Genomic DNA, 24,647 nt, shown 5'->3' with positions numbered 1-24,647 from the left:
CTTATGCTAAAACAATACAAAATAAGCAGTTTTTAAACTGCTAGTTGTGATTAAATGGCCTATTTTTAAAAATGTATTACACCAATAGAAAGCTTTGGATATTAGCTTCATCACAGTATAAACTTCAACACATCTTTTGACTCCAAAGTATTTAAATTAACTGTTAAACCTACTATATGTCAGACCATATGATTTATACAGTGAGATACACAACCTGGCGCTATCTTTACTTAAAATACTACTGATAAGAATAGCCTGTCGTCTGCTAGTTCTGAAAGTGTTTATTGGTGTATTACAATAGGCCGGTACTGTACAGTTCAAGGGATTTTATGCACTTTCCGTTTTGTTACCATGGACATTTTAAACAGTGAGTGGAAAATCGCAGGGGACAAACTATGGTCAGTCATGGTGGCAAATCACCGAGGACGGGTTAAAAAAATCCCTGCAATCCCCTGTGGAAAATCACAGAGATGTGCCATGATAAATATTGTATATAAATGTTCACGTGCATGTACAATGTAGTCTTGTTAGAAAAAAATCAATAACACTTATCTATTGCTATAATAACAGCTGTAACATCATCTGTATATGTTTAAAAATCTGTAGTTTTGAAGGTCCATTTGCATAAAAAAAATGTAAAAAAAAAATCAAAATGCACTTACAATAAAAAGAAATGTTTACCAGGGTTCCCTCTGTCGCTCGCCAATGGCGCCAAATGCGACAAAATATTTATTCTGGCGCATAAAATCTTTATGGCGAATTTTACTGGTGCCAACGTAAGATAAAAGCATCCTACAACTATTACACTCAAATATCATAAGCGGTCGTGTCAATTACATAAGCGGCCCAAAGGTGAAAGGTCACCCGTGATTAGTTTGTTTATCAAACTGTATCATCAATTATGTTATCAACTGTGTGACACTTCTGATTGACGAATTTGGTGGCGCAAACTAATAATGACCCAGAGGGAAGTCCCGAACCCTAGTTACTGGTATAAAGTACAGTAAAAACCCGCTTTACGACCACCCCGTTTTCGAGACCAACCCGCTAATACGAACGATTTTTCAAAGACCCGATTTTTTTATTCTTTATTTTAATGGTCGCTAACCCCGATTTTGAGACCACCCCGTTATTCCGTAATACGACCAGTAAATTCAGTCCCATTTCGTAAATCCTGTAGATTTGGAAACCCAGGCTTCGCGAAAGTTGCCGGACCGTCGGACATGTCCGGCAAAAATCAGGCCGGTCCGATATTTTTTTTCGGAGTTCCGGACCTTATGTCCGGTACGAATACCGGAATATATCCAAGACCGATCAAGACTGAGTTTTCTACCTTGAATAAAAAAATGTAAAACGAGTTTAGATTCGCCGTTTCATTATAAGTGTCCGATACATGTATACGACTGTCAATAACCAAAATGTCGGTGTTACTACATTATTACGCTGGCGCTACGCCCGGCAAAAATCGTAAACTATCCAATGAAGAAAAAAAAGCGAAGCAAAAGGAATACGAGTCCAGGCGCCCGCCGAGAAAATTTGTGGGTAAATGGAAAAATGGCCGCTTTGATCATGAATGTTTTGATTTCCAAACAGAGTCCATCCACAGGTGCTTGAAACAAACTTTTTAAAGTTTTATATGGGCTATATACTATATATCTTTATATACAAATATAGACTGGTTATGTAAAATATTTGAATATATGTGACTAGCGCCTGTGAGTCCATCAATCTGGATAAACTAATGTTTTATTTAAGGGAATAAAGTTGTGTTGCAAATCTTTAAAAGTTGTTATGTCTTTAAAAAAAAACACCAAGGTATTACCATATACATATATTTGGGGAAAAAAATTCGGTCAGACAAAAGTTCTTTCGGTCAGACAAGAATTGAAAGTTTGTCTGACCGAATGTCAGGCAAATTTTTCAGCAGTTTCGCGAAGCCTGGAAACCCATAAATACGACCGCGGGCACTTTCTCACCTTGATATTGACAGGCATGTATATTGCTGAAATCTTTTTGACACATAGTGTAAACAACAGTTGTCCTAGTTTTACGACATTTAACGACATCCAATTTACGGCAGAGGTCAAGGTTACTTTGTATCAAACCCGGAAATGATCAATAATAATGTCGATAATTTCTTAAATTCACAACTTTAATGTCATAACTGGTGGATTAAAACAACAAAACATTGAACAGAAAACTTTCAATAAGTTTTTTAGAGGTGTTGCTTCTATCAGTATCTCTTTCGTTCCATAATTTTAAACAAACATAAACCTGATACGATTAGGTTTTTGAAGTTGTTATCGGCGATGAAAACTGTGAAAATAATTAAAGGTTAATTGGTCGATGTGCTTTGTAGTAAAATTGTGATTTTATTGAGTAAGTCATGTCATTCTTTTAACAAGAATGTAAAAAATATGTTTGTATTTAAAGACATGCATAATACATTTTTACCTCAAAAGAAGTAAAGAAATAATGTTAAAAAGTAAATAAAATAAATGAAAATAAAAAAATGATAGTGTATGCTTAATATCTTCTCATTTGAAAAAAGTTAGCCCAGAATTAAACATGTGTACAGTACATGGTATCCCTTAATATATTGCCTGGTTTTCTGTTTGACCAAACTCATTAATGAGACCAACCCACTATTAAGACCAGATTTGTAAAGTCCCTTCATTGGTCTCATTAGCGAGTTTTTACTGTATATATAAAATGTACTTGTATGAAATATAAAAACTGTTGTTGTTTTTTTATTCCAGATATAAATGAATTGAATTTACCCAAAACATGTCAAGTAGATTTCCCAGACCCTGATGATCTTCTAAATTTCAAGCTTGTGATAAGCCCAGATGAGGTAGGTACAAGTACAGTTGGTATAAAAATTGATAAGGTACAATGTAAGACAAACTGGTCTAATAAGACACAATACAAACACATACCCGTTGCAAAATGTAGGCTAGGCTAGTACAATCTGACAAGGTTTACTTCTATTGGCTGCACAGTGTTATTATTCTGATAATTGATAAATCCTTAACCTACAGAATTTCTTAATTAGAATTGTCCCATTTCCAGACACACAGTTCCTTCATTCTTTTCTCATTCTTGTGTCACAAGATATACACATTGTTATCAGTTATTGCCAAAATATAAAGATGAATTTTAGTTTTATAGAACTTTTTAAAATTTTGAAAGCAATTAGCATAAATAAAGTGATATCATTGGCTACTGGGCAAACCATTCAAGTAAAGTATATTATGTGTTTTAAAGTACCTAGACTGAGTCTACTGAAACCATTAGGAACATACTTTTTGGCAGGGTCTATATGATAGGAAATGTAGCTAGCATTTTGCTTTTCTAAGAGACATACACACATTGATTATTTATATATAAGAAAAAATGTAACTATAAATGAGTGATCAATCAAGCAGTTGTTAAGCTTACACCAGAACAAAGAGCTGTAAAGAATAGAACTGGTTCTGTGGAACCATAATACTTTAAGGACAACAGTAACTATATTCCTCTGAGTCCGAACACATTTATTGCTCAAACTGTAATAGGATTGCATTATTTTAGATGTGCACTCCTGTTAGCAACACATTCAGTTAACTGTTGAAGCTGCTGTGGGAATGTAGGACTATTTCACAGATTTTGTGTGATTTCTAAAACAATGGGAAAAACTTTGAACCAAACGAAAAATGTAGCTGATTTAGAGATTATTGAGATGTAAGGAGTGTGAAGAGAATAATGCAAACATACTGTTTTTACCCTGTAGTCACCTGAGGATAAGTGAAAGGTGTGCACAAAACATTCAAAGTTGTCCACTTTGTGGGAGAATAATAATTGAAAAAAGTAAAACTGACCTGTTCTAAAAACTAGAAAAGAAAAGTAATCTTAAAATCAAAGATAAAAGAAAAATTATAGACTAAAGAAATCTGAATTCCAGTATCAGTCAGGTTAATGAATCGGGATGTGAACAAACAGTGTTGTACCCATTGGCTAAAAGGCAGTCTTTCTGACCACTGCACCTTAATAAATGTCAGTGTTCCATGGGTGATCCTTAAAGTTTGTCAAAGTTGTTCAAAATCCTTTCCATGATGAATTTAAGTTGCCATGGCAACCAAAATATTTGTTGAAACATGACAGTGATACGGCTGAGACATTTTCCTAATATAACAAAATTCAATGAAAATGATTGTTCATCTTTTATTAAGATATTGATATAGCTAATTTGAAATGATTCTTAGTTGACTGTTTACCAAAATAGTTGAAATTATTGGGATTCATCAAAACAAGGCGTTTCATGATAGGATTGTGTTTACCAGTATGTACATAGAGAAATTTTCAAATCTTCCTAATGTACATGTAAACACAGGTGAGTAATACAGGGTCATTGCTAGCTTGTTATGATATAAGACTACAAACCTAAACAGCATCGTCAAATTGTAATACTTGGTAAACCCTGAATCCCAGTGACCTTCAGATGAAAGGTCAAAGGTCAGACAATTTTAGGGTTATAGAAATTTGTATGAATTTTGTCTGTTTCAGGGGTTTTATAGAGGCGGCAGATTTGTTTTTAACTTCAAAGTTGGCCAAGGGTATCCACATGATGCTCCGAAGGTGAAATGTGAGACAATGGTGTACCATCCCAACATAGATTTGGAAGGAAATGTTTGCCTCAATATTTTAAGGTACCATGACAACAAGGAATTACATGTACAGCTACATATGTCCCTACATTGTTTAGGTCTATCAGCTTTAGCTGGAATTTATGCCTTCAAAAAAAAATGATGGTCATTTACTTAAAGCCTGTCTACTTTTTGTTGATTTTAGTGATTCTTGCTGAGAAAATAGTTTTTTGTGTGCTTTTTTTAGCTCACCAGAGCACAACATGCTCAAGTTGAGCTATTTTCATCTCCATCTTAGATTCAAAATTTTCTTCAGACTGTATAGCTGGGAAGTCGCCATATGACCTTTATACTATTGATAATACTTGAAACTTAACTGGAAAAAAACAAAAAGAAACATCAATTAAAGAAATAGTTAATGTATAAACTACTAGAATCATATTCAAAGAGTAGTGATCTGCATGAAATATTAAAAGCACAATATTCATGTTACACGTGGTTTAAATTTCAGGATTAGATAGTTTAAAATATAATGTTTTATATTTTATATTATTTTATTGTTTCGCTAGTTTCTTTGAGAAAGTAATAAATTATGTATATTTTAATAGTTGTTCAAAGTAATACTAAGTTATTCGACTTATTTATTTTTCAAGATTTGTTCATTTGTTTCATATGGAACAAATTGATGAAATGTTGAGCTTCCGCAGTTTCTTTGTTAATCTAATGCTCGCTAAAGTGGATAGTGAAGTGTAATATATTGCATTTACTTCAATGATCATTTCAGAGAAGACTGGAAACCAGTTTTGACAGTAAATTCAATAGTGTACGGATTGCAGTATTTATTTCTGGTAAGTAAAAGCCATTCAATTTATTTATACTATGCATTCTAGCAACAGAATGATTTACCTATGCTAACAGTATAGAGACAGGCCAGCCTGCACTTTTGTATGGGAAACAGACAAAAGCGCTCTCAGACAATAGCTTTTTCGTCCAAAAATGTGAAGACAGACAAAAGCCCTCCCGTGAAAATGACAAAGCAGACAACAGTCCTCCTGTGAAAATGGCTTGGCAGACAAAAGCCCTCTCATGAAATTAACACTGTGGCTTTTGTCCACCTTGCCGTTTTTGGACGGGAGGGCTTTTGTCCAGGAAGGCTTTTGTCTTACACTCCTTTTCAGGGTTCGCACAGGTCTTGAAAAGTGCTTGAAAACGATCTGTGTCTTGAAAAGTGCTTGAATTCAGTGTGTCCTTGAAAAAGTCATTGAAAAGTCCTTATTTTAGAAAAAAAATCCTTGAAGATTGCTAATTCTCTTAGAAATAACACTCATCATTAAAAAAAATCAAATATTTAAACAGTTTTTAATAAGGAACGGATCGGATATATCACAGAAGATTTTTATTTACTTCCGCGAAATAGTTATGAAAATATATGAGTACGAAATGAAGCCCGCCCACATGTGTTAAACGTCATCGGGATTCGTGTTCGTGTGTATAACGGTCCCGTGTATAACGTCATCGCTTTCACTTTAACAGTTTTCGCGAGTAGAAAAAGCATTCCCAACAAAAATAAATCAACCATCTGCTGTCTTTTTCGTCGGTGTTTCGCTCTTTCTCAAGTTTCTTTGTATTTATTGTGAGCGTTTAGACGTATACATTCTCAAGTGTTGGAATATTTTGTTCCTGAAGTTTTACGATATTGCCAATTCGTAATAAAAATGGGTAAACGTCGATTTCAATTGAAATGGCTGAAAGATTATAGTTACAGGTACAGAAATCAAGTGGTATTAGAAAGACGCATTGCCGAGTTCGTATGAAAAATATTGAAATCGGTGGTATGGGAGAGAGCGCCCTGAAAAGTCACGAAAAAGGTGAAAGTCACAAAGAAAATTTAAAAATACAACAGAAACAGGGATCGTGTAATTTGTTTTTTGTTAAACAAGAAGGGATTTTTAAAATTGAGGCTAAAAAGACTAATTCTGACTCAAATAACAATGTAATAAATGATAATAAGGTTGCCTCTATGTCAAAGCCTAAAGAAAACAATGCCAGTGGTTTGTCTTTGTGACTCAAAGTATTATATTAAGGAAGGGTTCCAAAGATAAGAAAAAAGAAATTGAAGAACTTGAACTGCAGGTAATAAAAGCAAAAGTTGATTTAAGAAGTTAAAGTATTTACATCAAATTGTTAAACAACATGTATTTTTCAAAGAATGTTGTGGCTTAAGTATATTAACAATGATAATAAATGATGTTAAATCTTTATAATCTTTGCTTCAAGTTGAATCTTGCAGGAAACAATGCGCGAAAATTGTCCTTGAAAATGCAAAATTGGTCTTGAAAAAGCCCTTGAAAAGTGCTTAAATTAAGACTACATGATTCTGTTTGAACCCTGCTTTTGTACATTCTGACCAACTCTATACCATTGTCTGCTCAGTCTTTACATGTTTTAGTTCAGTTAAATCCCCTTAACTAACTGTGGACCATTCCAAATTCAAAGCAGAACATGTCCATCATACAAATCTTGTATAGTAAATGTTTAAACACTTGAATTGTTAAAGTGAAATTGTAAGATATGTGTGGTCAATTTTTAGTATGTACAGTTGTATTTGGATTCTCTAATCCAATTTTTAGCTCCCCTGTCACAAAGTGACAGGGTGAGCTTTTGTGATCGCTTTTCGTCCGGCGTGTGTCCAGCGTCCGTCTGTCCGTCCGTAAACTAACTTTAAATGACATCTCCTCATAAACCACTAAGCCAATTTCATCCAAACTTTACAGGAATGTTCCTTTGATGGTCACCTTTAAAAATTGTTCAAAGAATTTAATTCCATGCAGAACTCTGGTTGCCATGGCAACCGAAAGAAAAAACTTTAAATATCTTCTTTTAAAAAACCATAAGAGCTAGAGCTTAGATATTTGGCATGAAACATCTTCTAGTGAGTGTCTACCAAGTTTTTACAAATAAAAGCCCTGGGGTCAAAATTGGCCCCGCCCCGGGGGGTCATTGATTTTCCCTATATGCATATAGTAAAAACTTAAAAAATCTTCTTTTAAAGAACCCAAAGAGCTAGAGCTAAGATATTTAGCATGAAATATGTTCTAATGGGTGTCTACCAAGTTTGTTCAAATAAAAGCCCTGGGGTCAAAATTGCCCCCGCCCCGGGGGGTCATTGATTTTCCCTATATGCATATAGTAAAAACTTAAAAAATCTTCTTTTAAAGAACCCAAAGAGTTAGAGCTAAGATATTTAGCATGAAATATGTTCTAATGGGTGTCTACCAAGTTTGTTCAAATAAAAGCCCTGGGGTCAAAATTGGCCCCGCCCCGGGGGGTCATTGATTTTCCCTATATGCATATAGTAAAAACTTAAAAAATCTTCTTTTAAAGAACTCAAAGAGCTATGGCTAAGATATTGAGCATCAAACATGTTCTAATAGGTGTCTACCAAGTTTGTTCAAATAAAAGCCCTGGGGTCAAAATTGGCCCCGCCCAAGGGGGTCATTGATTTTCCCTATATGCATATAGTAAAAACTTAAAAAATCTTCTTTTAAAGAACCCAAAGAGCTAGAGCTAAGATATTTAGCATGAAATATGTTCTAATGGGTGTCTACCAAGTTTGTTCAAATAAAAGCCCTGGGGTCAAAATTGCCCCCGCCCCGGGGGGTCATTGATTTTCCCTATATGCATATAGTAAAAACTTAAAAAATCTTCTTTTAAAGAACCCAAAGAGTTAGAGCTAAGATATTTAGCATGAAATATGTTCCAATGAGTGTCTACCAAGTTTGTTCAAATAAAAGCCCTGGGGTCAAAATTGGCCCCGCCCCGGGGGGTAATTGATTTTCCCTATATGCATATAGTAAAAACTTAAAAAATCTTCTTTTAAAGAACTCAAAGAGCTATGGCTAAGATATTGAGCATCAAACATGTTCTAATAGGTGTCTACCAAGTTTGTTCAAATAAAAGCCCTGGGGTCAAAATTGGCCCCGCCCAAGGGGGTCATTGATTTTCCCTATATGCATATAGTAAAAACTTAAAAAATCTTCTTTTAAAGAACCAAAAGAGTTAGAGCTAAGATATTTAGCATGAAACATATTCTAATAAGTGTCTACCAAGTTTGTTCAAATAAAAGCCCTGGGGTCAAAATTGGCACCGCCCAGGGGGTCATTGATTTTCCCTATATGCAATAGTAAAAACTTAAAAATCTTCTTTTAAAGAACTCAAAGAGCTATGGCTAAGATATTTAGCATCAAACATGTTCTAATAGGTGTCTACCAAGTTTGTTCAAATAAAAGCCCTGGGGTCAAAATTGGCACCGTCCTGGGGGTCATTGACTTTCCTTATATGTGTATAGCAAAAACTTAAAAAATCTTCTTTGAAAAAACCCAAATAGCTAGAGTTAAGATATTAAGCATGAAACATCTTTAAGTGAGTGTCTACAAAGTTTGTTCAAATAAAAGACCTGGGGTCAAAATTGGCCCCGCCCCGGGGGTCATTGATTTTCTTTATATGTGTATAGCAAAAACTTAAAATCTTCTTTGAAAAAACCCAAATAGCTAGAGTTTAAATATTAAGCATGAAACATCTTCTAGTAAGTGTCTACAAAGTTTGTTCAATAAAAGCCCTGGCCCGGCCCCAGGGGTGTCTTTGTTTTTAACTATGTGTGTATAGTAAAAACTTTAAAAAAATCTACTTTTAAAAAGCCCAATGAGCTAGAGCTTAGATGTTTAGCATGAAACATCTTCTTATGGGTGTCTACCAAGTTTGTGCAAATAAAAGCCCTTGGGTTAAATTGGCCCTGCAACGTTGGGGGGTGGGGGTTGGGGGGGCCTACATACAGGTGAGCGACCTCAGGGCCATCATGGCCCTCTTGTTTAAATAAGTCAGAACACAATATATAATGGAGATGGATTGTATATGACGCTATGGTCCGAAAGCTGCACATAATTTTATTGATGGAAATTTTCTTATTGTGGTACTTTATTTTGTCATCCATTTTTATATGCCCGAAAGGGCATATTATGTTATACCCCCTGGCGTCCGTCTGTCTGTACGTCCGTCCGTCCGTAAGCAATTTGGTTTCCGGAGCATAACTTAAGTTCCATTTGGCCCACAATGTTCAAACTTCATAGGATGATTGTCCATATTGGGTACAAGTACCCTATTGATTTTGGGGTCAAAGGTCAAGGTCACTATGACCTTAAAACTGAAAACAGTTTCCGGAGCATAACTTAAGTTCCATTCGACCCACAATGTTGAAACATCATAGGATGATTGTCCATCTTGGGTAGAAGACCCCTATTGATTTTGGGGTCACAAGGTCAAAGGTCAAGGTCACTATTACCTTGATACTGAAAACAGTTTCCGGAGCATAACTTAAGTTCCAATTGACCCACAATGTTCAAACTTCATAGGATGATTGTCCATATTGGGTAGAAGACCCCTATTGATTTTGGGGTCACAAGGTCAAAGTTCAAAGTCACTTTTACCTTAATACTGAAAACAGTTTCTAGAGCATAATTAAAGTTCCAATTGGCCCACAATATTCAAACTTCTTAGGATGATTGTCCATATAAGGTAGGAGACCCCTATAGATTTTGGGGTCACAAGGTCAAAGGTTAAGGTCATTATTAATAACTTAAGTATTAATCAACCTACAGCTGTAAAATTTTATAGGATGAACAGCGAATTCCCATGTCTTACAAATGCTTCATCCTTACTAAAAAAAAAAAAACACTTTCGGGCATATAATGCTCCGCCTAGCGGTGCTCTTGTAACTCTTATCCCGCTAAGTACATGTTATTGTTCATCTGTGCTGTTCTACAGAAATAAGAAACTTCGACAGGAGCGATAGCGACAGGAGAATGTTTCTAATTTTTGTAGAACAGCTACGGATGAAAACTAACTTACTTAGTGTCAAGCTTTATTTGGCCTCATTATTGTTCGCTTAATTACGTCACTATGAAAATTAACACACACAGTTTTTAAGAAATACAGCGTTTTCATTGGATGACAAATAAAGCTGGACACTAAATATCTTATATGGACTTGTTCATTTTTCAATCATCATTTATGTGGACAATTTTCAAAATAAGTACTGACTGAATAGCATATATTACAGACCATGATCAGTCGGCACAGATGTGCTGGCTGATCTTGGTCTGCAGAGGTTGCATGGATAAATTCATTACCTTCCAGCAGACTGAGGGTATAATTATACATGTCACTTATTCACATTATAATGAAACAACAAAACTTTATCATAAATTCAGTCACTGTCAGATATCCATGGCCGAACCATTAACATTTATTAGCTGTGTAATTTTTGGCCAATATCCAGTCAATTAGAGATGTGTCAATTTCAAAGACAGCTATTTCATTGGTTGCCTTAAGATTTCATGAGGCAAACTCATTTGGCGATTAAAACCAATCAAATTGTTCTATTTGACGATCAGTATGACAGACAAAATTGAGGCAACCAATTAAATTCAGTTGTGTAAAATTCACAATAAAGATGTGAACGTTTTCCCGCAAAAAGGGTATAAAATTTACTGTTACCTTCGCCATTGAAAAATATGAATTTTGTTAAACGCAATTTCATTGGTCAATATTTTACGCACCTGTTGCCTATCAATGCAAATGGATTCATTTTACCCACAACTTGATAACATGTTAATCAACCATGGGTACATGCATCCAATGATGAAAACTAGTGAACTAAATTACAGTTTTCCAATAAAGTTTAACAATATTTGTACAAAATGTAAGTTGATTAAGATATTGAACAGAACTTAAACATTGCTAGGTGCATCATTTGTAAAAACAACATAATTATGAGTATTTATTTGGTATTGGTGTTTTACAGGAGCCAAATCCAGAGGATCCATTGAATAAAGAGGCAGCAGAGGTTCTTCAAAACAATAGACGATTATTTGAACAAAATGTTGCAAAATCTATGCGCGGGGGCTATATAGGATCTGTTTACTTTGACCGATGTTTAAAATGAAACATTTAGATTTTTTGCACACTGATTGATCTTTTTTTTCTGAATAGTTTTGAGTGAAAGAGTCCTGAAAGAAGTGCTTGACAGTTTAAGGTACACAAGTGCAAACGTAATTGATAATTCAGGTGTCTGTAAACAGTGCTTGATAGCAACAACGTATTGTCATTGTTTAATATTTTGAATTGGTGTTTAAAAGCCCTATATCTCTTGTGTTTGATGTACAGTTCTATTATTTAATGCTTACTTTGTGTTTAAAATATGCCAGTGCTAGATCAATGTCATGTCATTAGTGATGATGGCATATTACAGTTGATGATGTCATGTTACTAGTGATGATGTCATATTGCAGTTGATGATGTCATGACACTAAAGATGATGTCATACTCATATTACAGCTGATGATGTCATGACACTAGTGATGATGTCATATTGCAGCTGATGATGTCATGTCACTAGTGATGATGGCATATTACAGTTGATGATGTCATGTTACTAGTGATGATGTCATATTGCAGTTGATGATGTCATGACACTAAAGATGATGTCATACTCATATTACAGTTGATGATGTCATGTCACTAGTGATGATGTCATATTACAGCCTATGATGTCAAGTCAATTTCAGGATTTTATTTTCACCTATAAAATAAAATGTTAATAATTTAATCATTTTTTGAGTTAACTTGAAAGAACTTAGTATGATATTTTATTTAAAGCTAAAATGAAATCAAGTTTATATTAGATCTCTATTTCTTAAATATTTTGGACAAATGTATTAATACAACTTTTAAGTTATATGGCAATTCCTATCTTTTATAATTTTATGTCAGTTGTGATGTCATGACATTAGTGATGATGTCATTTTGTTTGAATTTTCAATTCTTCTTCTTGTTCAGACACCTGTTATAAAGTAGGTGTTTAAATATAAAATGTTGATTACGTTGTCAATTACATGTCAATTTGAAAGACCTTATATCTAGTGTTAATTAAATAAATGTGGGGTCTTAATGTCAATTACATGTCAAGTTGAAGGACTCTATATTGTTACAGCTTAGATTGAATTTAATAATTTTGTGGTATTTATGTCAATTACATGTCAATTAAATAATTATTTGAAGGACTCTATATTGTAACAACCTAGATTTGGGGATCTTGAGTATATTTGTTGTTTTAAATTTATTGTGTCTTGTTTCGGATAACATCTGTAAGTTTTGCATTTGGATAAGAGCATAGCTTGCCTCCTAGGGGAGCATTGTTGTGCATATTGAGAGTGTTTTGTATTATTTATAAGTCAGGAAAATGAGAGTAGATGTATTCTACACCTTGATAATTCTTATTTTAGACAAAACAAGGAAATAAAGTTCATGTAGCAATATTTTGTAAATTTAATGGACTATTAATTAAAACAGTTTTTTTTTTTCTCACAATTTTCTTCATGCAATTTAATCATTTTCAGGACAGGGTTGTCTGTAAACCAAAGGTGGCCTTTTATCAGGACTACTGCTATGAAAAAATTAAAGCATACCTTTTTTTCGTGTTGGAAAATTTTGACTTACCGTACATAACAATTTTGTAATTTTTTTCTTTTTTCGAATTACTGATTGAAAACTCAATTATTTAGATTGTTAATAAGTATAACATTGATACCTGTACTGAAATAAACATCTTATATAAATATCTTGTCACTGTTGCTTTGTTCTATGTTGCTACACAATGAACTCTTATACCACCCGAAATATATTAAATGGACTTGTCCATCTTTCATTCTGGACATAACCATTCATCATATTTAGGGAAATTTTTCAGCATACGTGTATGTAGTGACTGAATAGTGAACAGTGCTGATCAGCCAGGACAGATGTGCCAGCTGATTTTGGTATACACTGGTCATATGGGTAGAATCTGTTGTGAAAATGCTAAATAAATTTTAATATTTATGCTCTTCCACCATGATAATGGCAAGGGGCATTGTAGTGTTACCCCTGTTTGTCTGTCCTTGAGCATGAGTGTCCAAAACGCTTGTCCAGCCCATAACTGTCATGCATCAGGGATTTTGAAACTTATTGGCACAAATGTTGAGCATGATTAGATGGTGTGTCATTGCAAGAACTAGACCCTTAGCTCCAAGGTCAAAATCACAGAGGTCAAAAGACAGCAGTTATATAAATATTGTTCCACCATAACTTTGTCATGCATCAAGGGATTTTAAAATAGCTAGGCACAAATGTTAAACATGACGAGACAGTGTGTCATGCCCAGTGTCTAGACCCATTGCTCTTATGGTCACACTTGGAGGTCAAAGGTCAGGAGCTAGAAAAACATGTCCGGTCCATAACTCTTGTCATGCATCAAGGGATTTTGAAGTCATTTGCAAAATTTTGAAGTGTGTAGCATATTGAAACGATGTGTCACAAACAAGACCTAGACCCCTAGCTCCAAGATTGATGTCAAAGCTCAGCAATTAAAAATCTGTGTCAGGACCTAAAGGTCAGCAGAAAATCTTGTCTGATCCATGACTGTCATGCATCAAAGGATTTTGAAGTTTGTTGACAAAGTGTTTGGCATAATGAGTCCTTGGTATCCTAGCAATCGTGATAATCAATGCTTTACTTTTACAATAAAAATGATTGTTACTTATGTTAAAGCCTATTAAACCTTTTTCCCAGGTTTATACCCCAGGACAGACTTAAGTGAGGAATTTGTGCTCTCTCAAAGAATTGGGCCATGTGAATATTAAAAAAAACTGTTTTTAACAACAGCGATCATTCTTACTTTCAAACATCTTTTAATGCAAAACAAAAAGAATATGAAATACCAACTATGCTCACCTGTCATAATGTCTATTCATATTATTTGGTGCTCTTATTCATATTATTTGGTGTTCTTACATATACTGCAGGGCATCTGTGTCTCTCGGACATATTTCTAGTTCAACTGTTATTGCAGATTGAAGGATTGGTGCTATTTTGAATCTGTACTGCATTATAATGTGATTTTCCATTAGCAATAAAGGTAAACAAGATCTGTTGGTTCAAGTCTGAGACTCCAAGAATGTTTGAAGCCATTTGTGTGGGGAAAAAAACTAGCCAGTAAGCTTGTGGAAGGTTGTAGGTTGATCTACCCCAGTAATTTGCTCCTGCATCATACGATTTTGATGGGTACTAGTACCTTTGACCATTCTCTTCCAGAAAAGCTTGAAAACTGCCATTTGACCTTGCCATTTATGGTGTGGCTTGAAATCTTACATGTGGATTTATGTAAAAACTTTTCTATCTCCTCTTTGGAATTTCAATAGTAAGTCATTAAAATATGAAAACACAGATCTACAAGGAAGTGTGGTGTACTGTTCTAAATAGCACCAGACCGTTAAACGGATTGTTTGATAACACAGATCCGAAGGATATAAGTTTCTAGCTGTAGAGGTGTATTATAAGAACTGACTGCAAGTATCAGAGAGGCAGATCATGCAGTTTACATAGAAGGCGGGTCTTATCATTACTGACAGCAGCATACTACAGGTAGCATGCAAATGAATGCATCCCCAAACAGAAATCAGCATTACACCACCATTGGCAATGACCACACTGTCTAGAAGTAGGCTTAGACCACTTTGCCAGCTCTTTTAAGTTGAGAATATGTTTTGGATGTTTACCAAAAAAACATTTTCTACACTGATGGTCATTAATGACTAATATGTCCCACATACTGATATAACTGCTTGGTATACGTGTGTCTGATAAGGCCAGACGTTTAGCTCAATAGATAAAGCATTCGACTGTGAATCGGGCAACTCAGGTTTGATTCCCAGATGGTGCAGTTCACTTTCATTGTAACTGATCATGAAATCATTTCTATGGTCATTCGCACTGTATAGATCTCTGCTCTGGGATGATATACAGAAGTACCGGTAAACTGCTTGATGTCCTGCCCAGGAATGATGCAATGGCTGAACTGAGCTCTGCCCTGAGCGGAAACTACCAGTACCACCATAACATTTGGTAACAAGTAAGTCACAGACATTCAGATAACTCCTGACAAGCATGATACATGTATATTCGATAATTGTATAATATAGTTGGACCTGTACGTACATAAATGCTTATCATTATCTTTTATTGATTATTCTCAGTTTTTTTTTCTGACCACCTTAAGCGCGATATATGTACGTATTGGTCTCATAACGCAATCCGAAAACCAGAACAGTCAAACGAATATGCCCAATGACAAATAGTGTTGGTTCCCGGTAATTTGCGGTAAAATTGATACTATTGAATGATTTGTATTAAGCCAAGAACCATCCCATTAATTTTCTGACAATAAAAGTTAATTTGTTAAAGTTTTTCGGGAAAATGGCTGGTGTAGTTTTAGAGACGTTGAGCTGGAAAAAGTTGATTATTTTAGGATTACTTTTGTTATTCCTGCTGATATCGTTTTTCCTGATTGGTGGATTAATAGGTACGTGCACTTTATTTACGTAAATTACCCCGTTTGGCTCCGAGTATAAACGTACCCAATGAACTTGGTGTTATGCTTTATAATAAAACAATGAAGGGTAAAAGTACGATAAGTCCATCAATTTATTAAAATGACGCTATTGACAAAATAAATTTTGACAGCTGAATAGTGGAATAACTTGTAAAGTTCAACAGTTCAACACTGCTGAAATTATTAAATGAGTTACATACATGCTGTAGTGTTGAGTCAATGTTTAGGATAGGCACATTTTATATACATGTGACCAAAAAGACTCGCAAGAAAGTACTATTCAAAATATATTGAGGTGCCAAAGCTAGATTCTGAGATATAGATTTTGCTGATTTGTTCTGGTCAGAAGAGAGAAGCAAAAATATCTCAAAGCGACGTCATATTTATAGGACTAAGAAGAGAGGAGATATATTGCCCATACTCAAATTGCACAATATCTCGTCACATACCGGTAGTACAATTTATTACATGTAGTTGGACTAAAGAAAGTATATTAATTTGTGTCTGATTTAGGCAAAACAAAAAAAGTAATTTTAGTTCAAAGCCTGAAATCAGGTACGTATATTAATATGTATACGTACCTGATTTCAGGCTTTGAACTAAAATTACTTTTTAAATTGCTTTTTTTGTCTCCAAACTATGATACAATTATGACTTAAAGCGAGGATTTTAGTCAAGCATGTTTACTTTTAAGAGATTAATCGACGCGTTGACTACAGTAAAGAATGTACTTTGTCATCTCAAGACGTCGAGAAAAAAATAGCGTTTGGTTGCAGTTAAATAACATCAATTGAAATAGTTTACAAAATTTTGATAATAATCCTTTTTTGTTTCATTAAGTTTAATTTTTAAATTGAAAAAAAAAACAACAAAAAAAAAAGACCGAAAATAATTATTGTTGGGCTCTGATAATTGCGTCAATTACCGTCGGTATAGAAGTTTGTCCATCGTCCATCATTAAGGAAAGTTTGCATTATTAAATTATTTTTCCTTTTCACCGTTTTTTCTAATATTCTTTTTATTTATTTATTTATTCCCCTCCGATCATTATTTATTCGATCCATGTGCTTAATTAACAGATTGAACAATTCATCTTTCATACAAATCATATATGCATGAAAATTAAGGACGTTATAACATGCAACTTTGACACTTAATTTTATTAAGATAGATTATACAACGCTTACTCGTATTCATTTTTTTTTTTTCAAAATGCGGAGCATCTTTATTAAAGTGAACAAACTAGGACAAATGCGGAGATTTGATTAAAATCGTCGTTTAAAGACACAAAATAACATGCATTTTCGACTTCCATATATTTTTGAAAAGTGCCGTACGGCTAGCCAATACAGTGTGTCCAGGCTAGTCGTACGTGACTCACGCATGGCTAGAACTTTTGGCTAGCCGTACAGGCCCCTACGGCTAGCCACTTCCAATAATCAATCCTGATATGGCTATTAAAAATGGAAATAAATGTGTTAACTTTTCTTAAAAATATCTAAAAAATGGGAGTGAAATGTCCATACAATTGACAAATTGGGAGTGAAACATCTAGGTGTGAACCGTCTTGGGAGTGAAACGTCTCAATAGTGAAATGTCTTGGGAGTGAAACGTCTGACATTCCTGAAATTGAACATTTAAAATATTAATGAAGTGAATAATTTTAAGTAAACTAACAGATAATATTGAATAATTTATGAGCTGCACACACAATATCTAAATAAATGTATAAGACACAATTAAACCCTGGGATTTTTTTATGGCTAATTTTATAGCCAATATTCAATCGTATTCCCAATTGAAAATAGTAAATTATTTTCCCAATCAACAGGAAAAAATTCCCAATTGAAAAGTTACAAAATAAAAATATTGAATAACAAATTCTTAAATCTTAAAAAAATAAATGCTTCTCCACTGTTATGGTGTTTACCTGTTTGACGATGCCATCCTAGACAGTTATTCTTTGTATTCATTTAATCACATCAAAATTTAAGTGATCAATGCAATTTTTCCCAATTTTTAACAAAACATCGCTGAAATTCCCATTTCCGTGGGTAACGGTCATGTTCCCAAAATCTTGGGAGAAAAAACCTTGAAACCTATAGACTTGTTATTAGCTATTGGACAAGCAACTTTTGGCTAGATATTGTGGGAAGGGCCAATTAAGTTAATTGGTAAAACTTAAGTGGTCTTTTTATGAACAACTATAGCATCCATGTAAATACTGTAAATTTATTCGATAATGTTGTCTTGTGTTTGCATGTGACATTATATCAGTGTTTTGTATAGAAAGAAAAAAATAAAACAATAAAATATGATTTTTTTTTTCAATTTCAGGCCCGGAACTGGTGACCCCATTTATTGCCTCTGTCGCATGACTATTTAAGGGTCGGAGGTCCATCCCTTAACAGTCTTACAATAATGTGTTAAAACATGAAAAGTTAACATAGTATTAACCCTTTCACTGCCATAGGGACGGCTTATGCCGTCCCTGTTATTTTCGGCGTATTTGCCATATGGACGGCTTTAGCCGTTTCTATAATAATAATAGTAATAATAATAAATTGATAATAATAATAATAAAAATAATAATAAATATAAAGAAAATTATACCATCGACAATAATTATTATTATACTCACAGATTTGGAAACATATATAATTATTATAATACTAATAACAAATAATAATAATTATATTAATTAATAATATAGTAATTTCTTAGAAAACCCTCTGGCAAATAGGTGATCAATAAAACAATAACCCTCTGGCAGCGAAAGGGTTAACATAAATTAAATTACAGCAAACATTTATTTGAAAAATTGAATATGTAAAGGAGGTTATAAGTTCAATACATAGAAAAATATTACTAGAGCGTTGTAGGGTATATGTGAACCGTCGGGTATTTTGGACCGCTTCTCATTATAACGTTTAGAAGTATAATTCCATTAAGTTTTTCAATTTGAAAAGAAAACAATCATCCCCTTTTCTGCTGGCTTCAACCTAGTGCCTGTACATTAAGTGAATATTATTAATTTTTGCAAGATGTGAAATTTAGGAGAATCGTGCCACTGTTTTATAATAAGCTTAAGAAAAAATACCGAATACTTAAATTCATAAAACCTGTTAATGATATATTTTGTAGAAGTAAACTATAAATTTAGCATGAAAAAAATCCCCTGATCAACATGTGAGCATATTTTAGTTGTTAATACTACTTGATTCATCATAAAATGTGGTTCCAAAACTCCCGACAACATTTTATTGATGTGGGGTGTTTTGGGACACGTGGATATCAAATGTTTATTATGTTATTTGATATTATAGAAACGTATCATGAACTCAGTGAAGGTGTGTTTGTATGTCAGATATGTTTTTTAAAAAACGGAACCAAAAACATCTTAATCCAAAATTATAGAAAGGGCAGAGAAAATGAGGATAAAACAAATTGACTCAGACTTAAAGTGGAAAAAAACTGAAAAGGGAACCTGACTCCTTAGAGATTATGACATATTAGTTTATTGTGATGACAATAATCTTGCAGATATGGATACTAGCATTGCACTTAAACTCCTGCAACATTCCTTTTCTTATTAAAAGTGCTATATAATATACATGACCATCACGTTTAAAGCATAGCACAATCTATGGTATCATAGTACAAAATGAAGACAAGGAAACGAGGAATTGCCGATTTGACGTTTATTGTCCAAGAATAGCGCTAATTAATGCACCTTTTCCATGCATTAACATCTGCAGAAGCCCTCAGACATTTTAAATCTCTCATTTGGCTGTGTCAGACTTTGATTGTGTCTTCTTGCCTCTGAAGATGTAAACGCATACAGAAAGGGGCATTAAACCCTCTTATAGTACTTAATCGAAATGAACAGATAGATAAGACCATTTGACCTCACATACTCTATAGATCTATAAAGCATCATAAAATAGTATTACAGTCGACTCCGGTTATAACGAACTCAATGGGACATCAAAATATCGTTCGTTATATCCGAAGTTCGCTACAAGCGAAGTAGCAACAACTTGTTGACTTGTTTGGGTGGGGAAATTTGCCGTGAAAAAGCCATACTTTTCACTGGTTACCGGTTTAACCGGTATTTTACTGCAGCGGTCATTAAATGGTTATTAAATGCGGGGCATTTTATTAAACAATATATTAAGTACAATGGTACATGTATTTATTCATGTAGTATTTGTCTATAAAGTATTCTTTTGCTATTTGTTTATTATCGTTTGGTTAATATTGCAAACGAAACAATCGATTATTTGGTAATTATCGGGTATTTAAAGCAATCAACTGAGAGTGCGAAATACAAACTTTCCTTAACAATTAGGAAATGATGTTGTGAGAACATTTCATAGCAATCTTTATTCCCTGAAGCCCTTACTAACCTGTGCAATCATCGATTGTATAATTATCGGAAAGTGTTATTCATGTACTGCTCCTAATCGAGCGCATCCCGATATTTTAATTATAACAGTTTGTTATAACCGAGGAAATTACCATGTTTTCCGTCATTTGGGGCTTGAAAAAAACGGTTCGTTATAGCCGAAAATTCGTTATAAGCGAGTACGTATTAAGCGATGTGATTTAATATAAGATAAAGAAGGAATCAGCCGGGGATGTCAGATTTAGTTCGCTATTAACGATAATTCGTTATAAGCGAGTTCGTTATAAGTGGAGTCGACTGTATATTTTATTTACACTTGTTATTTAAAAGAAAATTTCAATCAAATTGAACTATGCAAAATAAGATACTGCTCTATGTTTTGTTACAAAATTTTTACACTAAAATTAATGTGTCCCAAAATGCCCTTCTTTCTGTCCATAAATACCCGACGTGTCCCAAAACTGACTCCTCATGCTCTTCTGTTTAACAAGGTATATCACGTTTGTTTTGTACATATGCTTATGATAGTGGCCCATTATAGACGATAGTCAAACAGAGCTTAATGCCAATACAGAAAAAAGCATATTTAAAATCACAGTAACAAATATGCCTTAGATGTCCCAATATACCCGACATCGCTCTACATCTTCATTATGCCTCAAACAATAACATAATTACTTTTTTCTATATTTATGAGTAATACACAAACTAATGATACTAATGGCGTTAGCTAGGAGGCTTGACGATAGAATAAATAGACAGACGAAAAAGGATGATTATTTACAAAAGAAAACAACAATATAACACAACAAAAACATCAAAGACAGATACTTTGCGGCCAGGGCACGTTCAAAAATACTACAAAGTATTTTGATGATTCACATCTATCATTATCAGATTGGAACAAAACATTTGGATAGGTCTCCATTATATTATGATTAATGACATATAAATTTTGTATTTAAAATAGTACGTATGCCAGTCTTTTTTAAATTGGTGAAGATTTCTTCATTGGATAGCTTTTTCTTCATTTACCTTTAGAACATATGAAATATAATTTATAGCACCAGCAAAAGATAGCATTGTTTTATTAGTTTTACATTTGAAAATATACATTTTGACATATATTAAAGAACTAAATTGTTTACAATATTTATTGTATTGTTTCCTTTAGTGTAACCTAAAAGCATAGTTTCCTTATTCAAGTTTGGCATGTTTAGTTTATCTATACAAATTTCGCGTATTAGTTTATTGCTGTGAATGTATTCCCAAAAGATATGTTCTATAGTTTCATCATGAAGATTACAAAGGCTACATAAAGGACTGTTAATATATTTCATTTTGAACAAAAGATTATTTATACCCAAAATCCTATGGATAAGTCTTACTTGGAACCATTGTAAATAAGTATCTTTTGTCAATTTGAATGGTAAATTATATATATTCTTCCAGTATTCATCATCATTTGAGAGGCATAGTTTTTGTGACCATTTGACCTGACAAACGGGCTTGCTGGAATTAACATTAAGCGAATCATACATATATTTTGAGCCTTTTTGGTCTTTAATTATCCCTTTAATGTGTATTGGAATTGTTGGGAATTTTTCTCTCTTAAAAGTTAAAGGGTTGAAGCAGACATTTTGAAAAAAGGTTGTAACTGCTTTTTTAATTCCTAAATATAAAAGATGATTGATTTATATTGTAGATCTTGCCTAATTCTTCTGGTGTATAAAACTGGCCATTGTCTTGTAAGATATCATAAATACAACAAATTCCCTTATCATACCAAGATTTCCAAAAAATACTTTTATTGCCAATAGTAATGTTGTGATTGTAAAATAAAGGTAAGTTACAAAAGTCTTCTTTATCAAATTTCTGATGCTCAATAAACAATGAAAATGCATTTAAAGTGTGTTTCCAGAATTCATTTTTAATAGATTTTGACATTTTCTCAACATAATGCTTTCCACACGTGACTAATTTATGTACATCAATACCCTGTGTTAAAAAGCTTATCCAACAACCATCACTTGAAATAATTCTTCTTATCCATGTAAGTTTGAACGCATTCATAAAAGCATTTATATTTACCATTCTTAAACCCCCTTCCATGTTTAGACAATTTTAAATGAAAAAAAAACAACACAAAACAAATATGTAAATTTTAAGCCAGTTGGCTTCTATTTCTGTTATTTACAATGATTACTATGGACAAAAAAGGACAAAAAAACAACAACATTTCACAAAGCCCATCATGACAAAAATATAATCTTAGCCTGGTTGGATGAAAAGTTAACATGGTGCTAATCTCTACATGTCTTCTTAAACAGACTGTTCCAAACTGGGCAAATCAATTGCTCAAATTTAGAAGGTTAAACATTAAAACCAATACTGTATTATATTATTTGTAACCTCCGTCATTAGCATAATTTTCTTATTTTTTCAGCACCCAATCCTTCAAATGTAATCAATGTTCTTGGTACGATTTGTAAGAACGAGGGAGGTATAGGAAACAAAGAGTGGTTTATACCTAGAGGTGGTCACGAGAAATGTATACAGTATGATAATCTAGACGTTCCCGGGATCGAGGACGACAGAACTTCAGCTAACCAGGTAAATAACGAAGCTTCTTTTACATTGTCTTTATATCTTAAACCTCTTTGGTTTATACAGAAATAATTTTAGTTCAATTGTGTAGGAAGTTAAAGGCTTATAGACACACTTTCAAATCAGTTCCTAGCTGGAACCAACCAGTACTGAGCAATGAGTGTAAAGTTTCTTGCTCAAGGAAACAATGACTTGCCCCAATGGGGTTTATAAACCTGTGCGGCTAGTGATCAATAGATTACTAGTCTGACATGTTAACCACTAGGCCATGCCACCACTTAAACTTGGAGAAATATATCATTTACTAATGTAATGGTATTGAGCTGTTCACTAATTAGGGAAGATACAGTGTAGTGTGCAAGTGGCTTGGTCAGCAGAGCCTAGGTCGGTATCAGAGCCATTTCTCGGGTTTGAGTTCTGGTCAGGCAGCACATCTTTCTCATCCTTTCGTCTATGACTTTTGGACAGTAATGATATAATACTGTCCCAACTTCATATTGTTCTCTGTACCCGTTAGAAATTCTAGGACAAATTTCAAAGTAGTTAAGGAGTTTGCCACAGTATTGAACTGTAAACTAATTAGGGGAGATAGATTAGTGTGTAAGCAGCTGGATAGCTCAGTCTGTAGAGCTGTGGTACATATTATTTCAAGGGTCCCATGTTCAAGTCCTGGCCAGGCTGCACATTTTTCTCACCCTATGAAGTTTATAATACTTTATGAATATATAGAACATGCTGTACCAGTAGGTTGAGTTTTACATGTGTGGTCAGGGATGATGTAGACATTTTAAATGACATCTTCAGTAAATCAGTAATGGCTGAATATATTGATTAATTAATTACAATAAATGTACCAGTATGAGAAGGTCTATGATAAAAGGGTTACATGTATATGAAAATCTTGATCTAACCTTGCATTTGGCTATCTTATATTTTGAGACTGGATAACATTCAGCCCTTTGCACCTTATACAAATTGTAAAATAAGCCAAATGCATAATCCATAGCAATACCAGTACATGTATTATGAAAAAAGTATGAGGGAGTATTATATGAGCCGTGTCACGACAAAACCAACATAGTGTGTTTGCAACCAGCATGAATCCAGACCAGCCTGCGCATCCGCCCAGTCTGATCAGGATCCATGCTGTTCGCTTACCAACCCTATTACAAGTAGAGAAACTGATAGCAAACAGCATGGATCCTGATCCGACTGTGCAGATGCGCAGGCTGGTCTGGATCCATGCTGATCGCAAACGCACTATGTTGGTTTTGTCATGACACGGCTCAATTATATTATAAACATGTAATAAAAGGGTCTTGATCTGGACTTTCTAAGGCATACATGGAATATTGGGAAACCAAATGTGTAAGCCCCACTTACGTACATTACTTACTTTCTTACTTTTATTTTGCCCTCTGGATTATACAAAGGATGCAATATACAAGACTGGTTTTGCTGAAGCCAATTTATACAATTTTTGGATATCCAATTTATTTTTTACAGGGGGAGATGACTCATATAA

General features: G+C 33.9%; 2 protein-coding genes across 2 annotated transcripts in view; both read left to right on the top strand.

The window, feature by feature from the left end:
• The first annotated feature begins 2,707 nt into the window (after window positions 1-2,707).
• LOC132747765 (NEDD8-conjugating enzyme Ubc12-like) lies at window positions 2,708-13,299 on the top strand. Its single transcript, XM_060737257.1, has 4 exons — window positions 2,708-2,854; window positions 4,546-4,688; window positions 5,410-5,473; window positions 11,485-13,299. Exons 1-4 carry the CDS (start codon window positions 2,723-2,725, stop codon window positions 11,623-11,625), a joined length of 480 nt encoding a protein of 159 aa, XP_060593240.1. The 5' UTR covers window positions 2,708-2,722; the 3' UTR covers window positions 11,626-13,299.
• Window positions 13,300-15,890: 2,591 nt separating this feature from the next.
• LOC132747766 (protein wntless homolog) overlaps window positions 15,891-24,647 on the top strand; it is a 31,449-nt gene continuing 22,692 nt past the window's right edge. The window contains exons 1-2 of the mRNA XM_060737258.1: window positions 15,891-16,077; window positions 22,962-23,128. Coding sequence (XP_060593241.1) covers window positions 15,972-16,077; window positions 22,962-23,128 — 273 coding nt within the window. The 5' untranslated portion in view covers window positions 15,891-15,971. The remainder of the gene's footprint in view (window positions 16,078-22,961; window positions 23,129-24,647) is intronic.

Source organism: Ruditapes philippinarum, unplaced genomic scaffold, assembly GCF_026571515.1.
Source record: "Ruditapes philippinarum isolate M1 unplaced genomic scaffold, ASM2657151v2 ctg3331_1_1_1_1, whole genome shotgun sequence".
In the NCBI taxonomy this organism is placed as follows: Eukaryota; Metazoa; Mollusca; class Bivalvia; order Venerida; family Veneridae; genus Ruditapes; species Ruditapes philippinarum.
Note: the sequence above shows the minus strand (reverse complement) of the source record. Positions and strands in the feature narration are given on the sequence as shown.

Coding starts and splice junctions, on each gene's coding strand:
- LOC132747765 (XM_060737257.1), top strand. CDS start 2,723: ATGAAATATAAAAACTGTTGTTGTTTTTTTATTCCAGATATAAATGAA. Junction 2,855..4,545: donor TTGTGATAAGCCCAGATGAG/GTAGGTACAAGT, acceptor TGTCTGTTTCAG/GGGTTTTATAGAGGCGGCAG. Junction 5,474..11,484: donor GATTGCAGTATTTATTTCTG/GTAAGTAAAAGC, acceptor GGTGTTTTACAG/GAGCCAAATCCAGAGGATCC.